Source organism: Heteronotia binoei, chromosome 6, assembly GCF_032191835.1.
Source record: "Heteronotia binoei isolate CCM8104 ecotype False Entrance Well chromosome 6, APGP_CSIRO_Hbin_v1, whole genome shotgun sequence".
Taxonomy (NCBI): Eukaryota; Metazoa; Chordata; class Lepidosauria; order Squamata; family Gekkonidae; genus Heteronotia; species Heteronotia binoei.
The window spans coordinates 135,810,083-135,822,135 of NC_083228.1; the positions used below are offsets into that span (position 1 = coordinate 135,810,083).

The 12,053-nt window shown below is 50.1% G+C and overlaps 1 protein-coding gene across 1 annotated transcript in view; it reads right to left on the bottom strand.

Moving 5' to 3' along the window:
- The window catches only part of EEF1AKMT4 (EEF1A lysine methyltransferase 4), a 42,396-nt gene extending 32,049 nt beyond the window's left edge, over positions 1-10,347 (bottom strand). The window contains exon 1 of the mRNA XM_060242804.1: positions 10,084-10,347. Coding sequence (XP_060098787.1) covers positions 10,084-10,264 — 181 coding nt within the window. The 5' untranslated portion in view covers positions 10,265-10,347. The remainder of the gene's footprint in view (positions 1-10,083) is intronic.
- Between the last annotated feature and the right edge of the window lie 1,706 nt (positions 10,348-12,053).

The following is a 12,053-nucleotide window of genomic DNA, read 5'->3' on the forward strand; positions in this document are numbered from 1 at the left end:
ACGTTGTGAAAGCAACGTCACCCCAGAGTCAGAAACGACTGGTGCTTGCACAGGGGGACTACCTTTACCTTACCTTTTTTAGGAAAGGTATTGGCGGACACTGTGGCTCCCACAGGATCCCTGGACAAGGAACTGGGAGACCTAGGTTTGAATCTCCACTCATGACATTTAACCTCGCTGGGTGACCTTCGGCCGGTCACACACTCTCCGCCGAACCTACCTCACAGGGTAGTTGTGCGGATAAAACAGAGGAGAGAAAAGCGGGGGTATAAATGAAGTAAATAAATGGCCCAAATAGTTCCTAGGTCCTGCCCCTTATTCTCAGGATCATAACATAGGTATTCCAAAGGATGTGCCGGGAAAACAGACCCCTCAAAACTTGAGGACGCCCCTGATGTATGTTGAAAACTCTTATAAAGACAGGCTCACCAGCAGGCTGGCTCAATAATTCTGTACTTATATAGCCGCACCTCCGTCAGGAGCAGCCCTCAAAAGGGGGAGAATCAAAGAAATGTTTTCGATAAATTAAACCAATAAAGTAAACCGAAGAGGACGTTTTAGGGGGCACCACACCGCCCTCTGGTGGCAGCCCAAAGGAATCCCGTCCCTGCGTGTTTACAAAATGGCACCCCTGCAGCAGAAAGATTGACAGGATCCTGCTGCTCTCTGCCCGTCTCTCCTAAATCGGCATCCTCCACGCATCACAGGAAAGGAAAGTGATCCAAAATTACCCCTCTTCTCTACATGGAGGGAAAGCAGGGAGGGGAACCAGACAGGAGCTATTTCCCTTGAAAGCAATCATGTAGGCCTTAATTCTCCCCAAAGTCGTCCTGTGGGTGCCGTGGTATTAGCCACACTCCCCTGACATAGCCAATCCTCCAAGAGCTTACAGGGCTTATTCCAAGGTCTACTGTGAGCTCTTGGATTGGCTACATCAGGGGTGTGTGGCCTAATATGCAAAGGAGGTCCTGCTAGAATTCCTGACAGGGCTCTTCGTACAGGGCCTACTGGAAGCTCCAGGAGGATTGGCTACAGCAGGGGTGTGTGGCCTAATATGCAAAGGAGGTCCTGCTAGAATTCCTGACAGGGCTCTTCGTACAGGGCCTACTGGAAGCTCCAGAAGGATTGGCTACATCAGGGGTGTGTGGCCTAATATGCAAAGGAGGTCCTGCTAGAATTCCTTACAGGGCTCTTTGTACCGGGCCTACTGGAAGCTCCAGGAGGATTGGCTACAGCAGGGGTGTGTGGCCTAATATGCAAAGGAGGTCCTGCTAGAATTCCTTACAGGGCTCTTCGTACAGGACCTACTGGAAGCTCCAGAAGGATTGGCTACATCAGGGGTGTGTGGCCTAATATGCAAAGGAGGTCCTGCTAGAATTCCTTACAGGGCTCTTTGTACAGGGCCTACTGGAAGCTCCAGGAGGATTGGCTACAACAGGGGTGTGTGGCCTAATATGCAAAGGAGGTCCTGCTAGAATTCCTTACAGGGCTCTTTGTACAGGGCCTACTGGAAGCTCCAGGAGGATTGGCTACATCAGGGGGGCGTGGCCTAATATGCAAAGGGGGTCCTGCTAGAATTCCTTAGAGGGCTCTTAGTACAGGGCCTACTGTAAGCTCCAGGAGGATTGGCTACATCAGGGGTGTGTGGCCTAATATGCAAAGTAGTCCCCGCTACAAAAAAAGCCCTGCATACCAACATCTTTTCTGGTGCCTATAAACTGTTTTTAGGAAATGGGCGGAGCCAGGTGGGGCTTTTGCCCAACAAGGCTTCTGATTGGCTGGGCAGATTCTTTCTTTTTTTTTTTTTAAATGTTGCTTGAAGCAGAAGCATCTGCACTGTATGACTGAAATTAAGAGGTGGCAATCATTTTGGGACCAGCTCCGCCTCCTGCGGCAGCCATTTTGTCGCGGCACCCACCACCCCGTGGCAAATGCTGCAAGCTCCAAAGAGCGGGGGAGCCCTGCTGCGGTGTAAGCTGCCTGTATTTTCCAGGTAAGCTTTGGGTGGTTTTTCCCACGGTTGTGAGGAAAGCACGGCTCTGGCTTCACGTCTTCTCTCCACCCACCTTCTTCCTCACCAAAATAATCTAAAGGCCATTCCGAAAGCCAGCTCACGGAAGGCAAAACAATGCGCAGGTCGTCATTGCGCACGTCCTGCAGGCGCTCGCCATTTTGTGCAATTCTTGTAGCTTGCAGGAGCTGGGTTTCTAGCTGCAGAAGAACAGAGAGAGCACACCTGCGAGACCCAGCGCTCGGAGCTGCTTACCTTGGTAAGGCAAGGAAACAGTTCAGATGGTCAACCAGTCCAGAATCTCACAAGGAAAGCTGCATCATGAGAAGGAGGGCAGGAAGGGTTACATCAGTTCTCATGGCCCTTTCTGTCAAGCATGGTAGAATTCCATTGGTAAATGGTTGTTTTAGGGTCCTCCATAAAGCTGGCCTGTGAAATATCATGGAGGACCAAGGTCCGGTAACTGTTATTCTTTCCCCCTCCCCCTTCTTACTTTATTGCTTGCAAAGTAGAAGTAGAGAGAAACGAAACTAACTTGAGAAAGGGTAATCAGTACCTTCCCATACATTCCTGTTAGGGAGTGTGACACATCTGGGGAAAGCAAGGACGGAGTCCTGATAACGCCATGAGAATATAGACATTTATTGTGTGAGAGCGTATCCCTCGCCCCCACCTTTTGGAATCCTTTTGAAGTATGCCTTAAAAGTACTGTACCAATGTATCTTTAGCATCACTCTCAAGAATCTGTTACACTGAAAGTATCGGTCTATCAATAAACGTAGTTTTGCATCAAACTTGACTTGAAAACGCATGCTTGACACTTTCTTATACGCCCACAGAAATGCTGTTTGCCACTTTGGGGGCATGACCTTTGAATAAGACCAGGGGTGTCGAACTCATTTGTTATGAGGGCCGGATCTGACAAAAGTGAGACTTTGTTGGGTCGGGCCATGTTGGGTTGGGTTGGGCTGTCAGGTTGGGCCATGTATGTACCTATTTAAGATTAGGTAGCAAAGATAATAAACTTTATAAAGGACACAGACCAACACAATTAAATATATATATTTTTAAAAAACTTAAAACATTAGCACTCGTTGATCTTAAAGGAAACTGGGCAAAGGAAGCTGTGGCTCTTTCCTTCCTTCCCCAGGGGACTCGGGGGAGAGCCTCAGCTAATAGAACAGAGGCTTGGCTCAGTAGCTTTGCTGTGCGATTGAGAGAGCCTGGAAAAACAAGCTCTGCTTCTCCCCCCTCCCTCCCCAAGGGAGGAGCCTCAGCCAATGGAGAAAACAGAGGTTTTGCTCTGTAGCTCCTGTGCAATTGAGCAAGCCTGGCAAAACGAACTGTTGTGCAGAAAGAAGCAAGATATAGGGAGATGAAAGCAGATGACAGCCAGTTGCTCAGGGGCTTGATTGGAGCCCTCTGGGAGCCTGATTCGGCTCCCGGATTGCACGTTTGACACCCCTGGATTAGTCACTTGATTGTGTGCGAAAGCAGGAATCTTGCCATGCTCTGACCCAGTTTTTGAAGCTAGCTAAACCTTTGAGTGAAACGAGGGAAAAAATAAAGTATACCTCGTCGCTGCGCTGTGGCACTGTGTTAAGAATACTTCATTGGAATATACAACAATTTTTGGATTCCTCAGGAGCAACGTTTAAGAACTGAAGGACTGTACGTCGTGGAACGGGCATTAAGTTGTATTTGGAGAACTTTAAATTTTGGTCCTTCTGTCCGGGTTGCTGAGTGTTCTATTGTCAGGGTATGATTGTTTATAGTGGTTTGTATGAGAGTGTCCAAGAGTATATATAAATTTGGTTCATTTGTTCTTTCTTTGTATTCATTGGGAGGCTGGATATCACAGAAACCTAGGGTTTCTCTCTGCCACCATGGGAGCAAGGTAGCAATTTTTCTCCAAGCCAGTTTGGCCAGGGATCCTGGAGGGTTTTTTTTATTTTTTTGCCATCTTCTGGAACAGGTTTCAATGTGTGTGTGTGTGGGGGGGGGAGATATTTGTAAATTTTCTGCATTGTGCAGGAGGTTGAACTAGATGACCTGGGAGGTCCCTTCCAACCCTATGATTCTATTCTCTGTCAATATCTGGCAGGACATCAGCTTCCACTATACCCCCCTCCCCTACACCCCCCTTCCCCCTTTAAGCGCCTCGAAACCAGCAACTACTTACTCCCCCAAACACCCCCTCAGTAGCGGAGAAACTTTGCAAAGACCTGAGCAATTCTTACCAAGCTTCCAACCAGCAAAGGGTATAAAAAGGAGCAAAATGGGATTTGAATAATGGAGGTTTGTCTGTAAAATTAGCAGAATTAGAATCTCCCCCTTCCTCCCGCAGACGTTCTTCCCTTCTTTGAGGCGACGCAAGCCTCAGTTGCCAAATCGGTACAGGCGTCCCTGGATAGAGACTCTCCGCATCAAGAATGGCCAGAGAGACCTGGTTGTTGGCCTCTTCCCCCCTGCCGAGAGACCCTCAAATCAACAACTGTGTGTCACTCCTGCCCCCTAGTGGCAGGATGGTCACAGCACAGCAGTTTTAGGACTAATGATATCCCATTGCACACAGCACCAACTTCAAGAGGTCTGCTCGAGATCTTGCTAAGCCCATTCCGGAGGGCTTACTCCCAGGAAGGCGTTGTTAGGATTGCACTGTTTGTCTGGCAAGAAAGACCCAGATCACATTGATTCAGTAATGAAAAGAAGGGAGTTAGTGGTTCAGGTAGCACAACCACGAGTGGTTAGTGACCAACAATTACTAAGGCTATATTACAATACAATAATACGATAACAGGTGAGAATACACAAATACATAGACCAAACTCTCAAAGAGTGCATTCATGGAAGACTGTCGAGCACCAAAGTGCAGGGAGTCGACTTGTAGCTCCGGCTTCGACAAATCTTCGAGCAATGGAAAGCTCTGCTCTACTTCCCTTCAAACCAAATAATCCACGAACCACAGTTCATACAGCTTCACAGTTAATCGGTATCAACAACCTCTTCCATATAACACTGAAGTAATCTCACAGTATTTCATCCAAGGACATATAAGTCTCAACTAACTTCAAACAGGCACCAACTCAGAAATGGCTCATATCCTTTGTTTGGGCCGTCGGGGTCCGGGGGGGGGGGAAATCCCCCTGCCAGCTTTTGGCGGTGTACCGTTGAGGCCAGCGGACAGGGTCAGAAGCCTGGGGGTGCTACTGGAGCCGTCCCTAAAGATGGAGGCTCAGATAGCGACCACTGCCAAGTCTGCGTTTTTTCATCTTAGATGGGCAAGGCAGTTGGCCCCCTTCCTGGACCCCGACGACCTAGCAACAGTGATCCATGCTACGGTCACCTCGAGGTTGGATTACTGCAATGCCCTCTACATGGGGCTGCCCCTGTGCCGGACCCGGAAATTGCAGCTGGTGCAGAATGCCGCGGCCCAGCTGTTACTGGGCTCCCAAGATGGGGGCACATTCGGCCGGGCCTTCGGGCTCTGCACTGGCTCCCAATAACATACCGGGTCCGGTACAAGGTGCTGGTCATTACCTTTAAAGCCCTATATGGCCTGGGACCTGCCTACCTGAGGGGCCATCTCTCCCCACACGTTCCCCAGAGAGTACTGAGGTCTGGGACTCAAAATCTTCTCAACATCCCCGGGCCCAAGGAAGTGCGTCTCAAGACAACTAGAGACAGGGCCTTTTCTACAATGGCCCCTATGTGGTGGAACCAGCTACCGGAAGAGGTGAGGGCCCTGCGGGATCTTACTCAGTTCCGCAGGGCCTGTAAGACGACCCTCTTCCGGTTAGCCTACGCCTGACTGGATAAATGTAGCTTTCTAGATCTCTGTGATTACTGTATAGTTTTAATGCCAATTTTTTTAAAGGTTTTTAGGTTTTTAAATGCTTGATTTTAAAATGTAATTATTTTGTTCCGATTTTATTGTTTTATTGTTTGTTGTAAGCCGCCCTGAGCCACTCGTGGGAAGGGCGGGATATAAATCCTGGAATAAATAAATAAATAAATATGGGTAACGGAGGTGGAGAGAGCCAGACTTCCCAATTCTGTGCTCCCCTCTTATCTACTTCTTTTTCAAGAGAGAGTGATTCTGGGAGCTTCCACTCAGTACACTCTTGGAGGATTGGCTACATCAGGGGTGTGTGGCCTAATAGGCAAAGGAGTTCCTGCTACAAAAAAAGCCTTGATTGACAGTAAGCATTCTTAGCATCAGGTAAAAGGTAAAGGTACCGGTAGTCCCCCTGTGCAAGCACCAGTCGTTTCCGACTCTGGGATGACGTTGCTTTCACAGCGTTTGCACGGCAGACTTTTTAGGGGGTGGTTTGCCATTGCCTTCCCCAGTCATCTCCACTTTCCCCCCAGCAAGCTGGGGACTCATTTACCGACCTTGGAAGGATGGAAGGCTGAGTCAACCTGGAGCCGGCTACCTGAAAACCCAGCTTCCGCCGGGATCGAACTCAGGTTGTGAGCAGAGGGCTCCAACTGCAGTACTGCAGCTTTACCACTCTGTGCCACGGGGCTCTTTAGCACCAGGACCTTAGTCTAAATGGCCCTTGAAGGTCCCTTCCAGTTCTATGTTTCTAGGGAGAGGTCAGGCTTGACTTGATCAAGGATCCACTGATTTTGTCTTTTTGGCCTTCCATGGTGATGCCTCCGTGCATTGAAACTGGTTTGGGGACGGGGGCACATCTGTAAACCTTTTGTTGTTTGGGGTTGGAGGAAAAGACAGTGCTGCACGGAGACTACAGAGCAGGGCGCCCTTGAAAAGAAACTGAGTGGATGACTTCAGGCTTATCACCTTCTCTAACGTGAACTCGACGATCCTGCCAGTCAAGTGCATGAAGCGCCGGCAAGCTGCTTCCAACTTGTGACAAAGCTGTGAATCAACGGCCTCCAAAACTGGCTTGGCTACCATTCCATAGGGCCTGCAAGACGGAGCTATTCTGCCAAGCTTCTGGTTGAGGCAAGCAGGCGTCCTTACCTCACTGCTTACACCAGGGGTGGCCAAACTTGCTTAACACAAGAGCCACACAGAAGAAACATCAGATGTTTGAGAGCCACAAGACATGAATGTCGGATGTTGGAGGGAGGGAAGGAAGATGGGAGAGGGATGGATGGAAAGAAAGCAACTTTAACTTGAAAGGCATTCTGCAAGCTGTTGGCTGGCTTGGAGAAATGATTTAAAGAGACAAATGTCCTCTCTGAGCTGGCCGAGGGGGGCTTCAAGAGCCACACAATACATGTGAAAGAGCCACAGTTCGGCCACCCCTAGTTTATACCATCTATTTGTCCTCCCCTACGATGACCTTTTAATCTATCATCCTGGCTATTAGATTTTGGGCTGGCATCTATGTTTTAATCTGCAAAATGTGCCCATGCCGTATTTTATCTTGTGCTTGTTTCGATTGTTTTATTATTCTTTTATTGTTGGGTTTTAACGGCTATTTATTATGTCTGTAATCTGCTCTGAGCCCGTTATGGGAAAGGGTGGAATATAAATCTATTAAATAAATAAAAGGTCCTATCTTTAGCAGCCTGACTCAGTAGAAAAGAGCAAGAGTCCAGCAGCCCCTTCGTTGATAAAGGCTAACAAAATTTGTGGCAGGGGACGAGCTCTTGTGAGCCACTGCTTACTTCTTCAGACACAGCTAGGATGTGAGTCCATCTGTCCTTATACCTTGGAGAGTGCAGAGATTTCAGATGCCAAATGGCATTAGCAAGAGAATCAAGTGAATGACAACAGCAGTTGTGATTGAATTAGGTGTGATAAACAGAAGTGTAGCAGGCGTGGAGAAATCAGCATTGGGAATGAGACAAGAAACCTAGATCTCAATTCAGTCCAGGAGGATGGATTGTTTTGAGCTTCATTATCAGTTGCGATTCGGCATTCTTGCTCGGGCCTTGCCAACTGAGGGTCCTTGACTGAGTCCATCCATTTCATGTTTGAGACTTTCTCTTTTTAAGCCGTAAACATCTTCCACTGCCAAACCTCCAGGGATTTTCCAACCTGGAGTTGGCAACCGTAGGTGGAATAAAACTCAAGCAAAATACTTCCCCAAAAACTAGAGAAGAGGGATTGAGAAGGCAGCAAACACTGGGAAATGGGACAACAGCGCCCTCACGTGACAGCTCTTTGCAACAGCATGAACGCTGGAGGCTGTTGAGCTCCCAAGCGATTCCATGTGTGGGCGCACGTGGAGGATCCCCCCAATTCTGCTCCCAACCCTGCTTCCAAGTTTCCAATCCGTGCTCCCAAAGAACAAACTCTGCACCAGGCTGCAAAAATTTGTCACAACACACATATGGACCACATGCTTCATAACACCAGAAACCACAGAGGGGGTGTGTCGTGGTTAAGAGTACCAGGCCAGTATTCTCAGAGCTGCAGGTTCAAATTCCCACTTGTGCCATGGAAAGTTGCTGGGTGACACGCTCTCAGCCTAACCGACCTCATGGGGCAGTTGCGTGGATAAATTGGGAGAGAGAACAGATCCAGGCGGGCAGCCGTGTTGGTCTGAAGCTACAGTACAAAGTTTGAGTCCAGCGGCGCCTTTAAGACCAGCAAAGTTTAATTCTGCTTATAAGCTGTCTACAGATACTATCAGACTGGGAAATTATACCCATAAGCAGGGGTTGTTTTGTGGGAAAAAAGGTGCAGGAGCTTAGTAGTAAATCTCATTTGCGTACGCCCCAGGATCTGTGTGCAACTCCCCACTGCATGAAGACCCCGGCTGGAGGTTCGGGAGCTGTGCTCCTGTGAGCTCCTGCTAAATTCAAGTCCTGCCCATAAGGCATATATATACTACCTCAGGAGTGGCTAGACTTGCTTAACTTAAGAGATGATAAATAAACATCAGACGCTTGAGAGCCACAAGACATGAACATCGGAAGGAAGGAAGGGCTAACTTGAAGTGCATTCTCCAAGCTGGCAACGGGGCTCTGGGGGCTTCAAGAGCCACACAATATGGGTGGAAAGAGCCACATGTGGCCCCTGAGCCGCGGTTTGGCCACCCCTGTACTATCCGAAGAAGTGTGCATGCGCGTGAAGGCTTATTCCCAGAATTAACGCTGGTTTTAAAGGTGCCAGCCACTGGACTCAAACTTTGTACCCTATGGGAAGCGAGCAGAAAGCCTGGGTGCAAATTATAGGGTTACCAACTCCGAATTGGGAAATTACCTCGATATTTGGGGTGGGGTGGAGGCTGATGAGGGAGGCGTTTGGGGAATGGAGGGGCTTCAACGGGGTATAATGGCATAGAGTCCATTTTCCGAGGCAGTCATTTTCTCCAGGTGACCTGATCTCTATCGTCTGGAGATCGGTTGTAATACCAAGAGGTCCCCAGCCCCTTCCCAGAGGTTGGCAACCTTATCTCGACCAACCTCGCTGAGAAAATGGAAGCGGGCGGGCAAGGTGGACATCTGACTCCCGGGATAAGTTTCTCGGGCTAGGAAAGAGTCAACTGGAGAGCCCTAAAGAACAAAAAACCCCAAGAGATCGACAGAACACAGCCCTGAGCCAGGATCGCCGACCACCATCCCCCTCCACTCACCTAGGGTTGCCAAGTCCAATTCACGAAATGCCTGGGGACTTTGGGGTGGAGCCAGGAGACTTTGGGGGTGGAGCCAGGAGCAAGGTTGTGACAAGCATCATTGAACTCCAACGGGAGTTCTGGCCATCACATTTAAAGGGACCGCACACCTTTTAAATGCCTTCTCTCCATTGGAAATAATAAAGATAGGAGCACCTTCTTTTGGGGCTCATAGAAATGGATCCCCTGGCCCAATCCTTTTAAAACTTGGCGAGTGTTTTGAGGATAGGTATTGGATGACATGCTGCAAATTTGGTGCCTCTACCTCAAAAAACAACCTCCCCCCACCGGCCCCATATACTCGCAGATTTCCATTATACCTTATGGGAAGCGAGCAGATATTTCCTCCCCCACCTTTCTGATGACGCTGAAGCGGGAGGAGGGTCTCCAAACAAGGGAACCCCTGCCCCCACCTGGGGATTGGCAACCCTCCACCCATCCCGGGGGAGGCAGCCGGGCGGGGCACCCACTCACCCAGCACCAGGATCCGATCCGTGGGGCTCAGCTCCGCCTCCAGCTGTTGGCGGAAACATTCCAAGCCCCCGAACCATTCGGCCGGGGCGGCCCCTTCCTCCCGGTAGCGCGCCTCCCAGAAGCTCCGGTCCCGGTATCGGGCGTTGCAATCCGGCAGCTGCCGCCGCGCAGGCTCCCCCATCGGCTCTCCCGAGCCCAAGCGCAGCACACGTGCGCCCGCCCCAACCACGTGGAGCTTCCGGCGTGGAGGCTGGTGCACCCGGTATAGCTGTCCCCCCGCCAACAAATAGCCCCTCCCTAGGTTCCTCCAGGGCCGGCTGAACTAAGGATTGCGGCGGAGGGGTTTTGGGTTTCGGCTTCACCATACGGCTTGCAAGAGGGGTTCGCGTGGAGGGATGTGCCTCTTTTCAAGCCAAGCAGGCGCCAAAGAAGGGCAGCTTTCCCTATCAAGGTAGCTTTCCGCCTGTGGGGATATATTTAGCCCGACCAACAACAACATAAGAACACAAGATCCAAGTAGTCGGCCGTGTTGGTCTGAAGTAGTAGAACAAAATAGGAGTCAAGTGTCACCTTTAAGATCAACTTAGTTTTATTTAGAACGTCAGCTTTCGTGTGCTCTCTGAGCACACTTCATCAGACGAGGAATCCGGTAAGAACACAAGAGGAGCCATGTTGGATCAGGCCACTGGCCCATCCAGTCCAACACTCTGTGTCACACAGTGGCAAAAAAAACAACAGGTGCCATCAGGAGGTCCACAGTGGAAGCCCTCCCACTGTGCCCCCCCCAAAAGCACCAAGAATACAGAGCATCACCGCCCCAGACAGTTCCAGCAAGACATGGTGGCTAATAGCCACTGATGGACCTCTGCTCCAGATGTTGATCCAATCCCCTCTTGTTGCCATCCATGCTTGTAGCTGCCGCCTCGTCCTGTGGCAGTGCATTCCCACGGGTAACATTATCGATCACTGCGAAATGGTGCAGGCCAAACGCAGCTTGGCCGCTTTGGAGAGATCGGGGTTGGCGGATCCTCCAGGGCCACTGGCAGGGGATGGGGTGGTGGAATCGAGGTTGAGAAACATCTGGGGATTTGGGGGTGGGGCCTGGGGAGGATGGAGACCTCCCAGGGCCCACCCTCCAAAGCAGCCATTTTCTCCAAGGGGACTGATCTCTGTTGCCTGGAGGTGAGCTGGAGATCCCCAAGTCCCACCTGAAGGCTGGCATCCCTAGTATTGCCAGGTCCAGGTGGGTCCTGGAGATTTTCTGGAATTAAAATAAAAGAGGCCACCTAGTCCAACCCCCTGCCCAATGCAGGATCAGCCTAGAGCAGGGCAGGGCTGGTGCCTGGGAGTAGGCAAAGTAGGTGGTCGCCTAGGGCGCCACCCGGCCTAGGGGGCACCACTGGGTGCCTGCTCCTTGATGCATGACTCTGGCTCTGACCACTGTCCCCTTGTCCTCTGCCATCACCAAGCTGCCCTCAACAAAACCAAGCCACCCCCTTCTCCCCGATGTGTGACTTGGCCTCCCACCTCAACCTGTCCCGCCAGCAAGCACTTCTTCTCACATTTTTTTTATAATATCACATTTTTTTTTAAAAAAAAAATTAAAATAAAAATCATTAAAATAAAAATGTTAAAAGTTTCAAGTATGGCGCTCTTCAATTTCCCTATATTTTTTGATAATGGGGGGGGGGGACGCTAGTGGATGATTTGCCTAGGGCACCGGAAAGCCTAGCACCGGCCCTGGAGCACGGGTAGCTAAAATGCAGCTCAGGAGCCAAATGTGGCTCTTTCACACATATTGTGTGGCTCTCGAAGCCCCCACCGCCCTGTCGTCCAGCTTGGAGAAGGCATTTCTCTCTTTCAATCACTTCTCCAAGCCAGACAGCAGCTTGGGAAATGCGTTTAAAGTTAAAGTTGCTTTCTTTCCTCCCCCCCCCAATCTGTTTGCTTTCCTCCCTGCTCCCAAACAT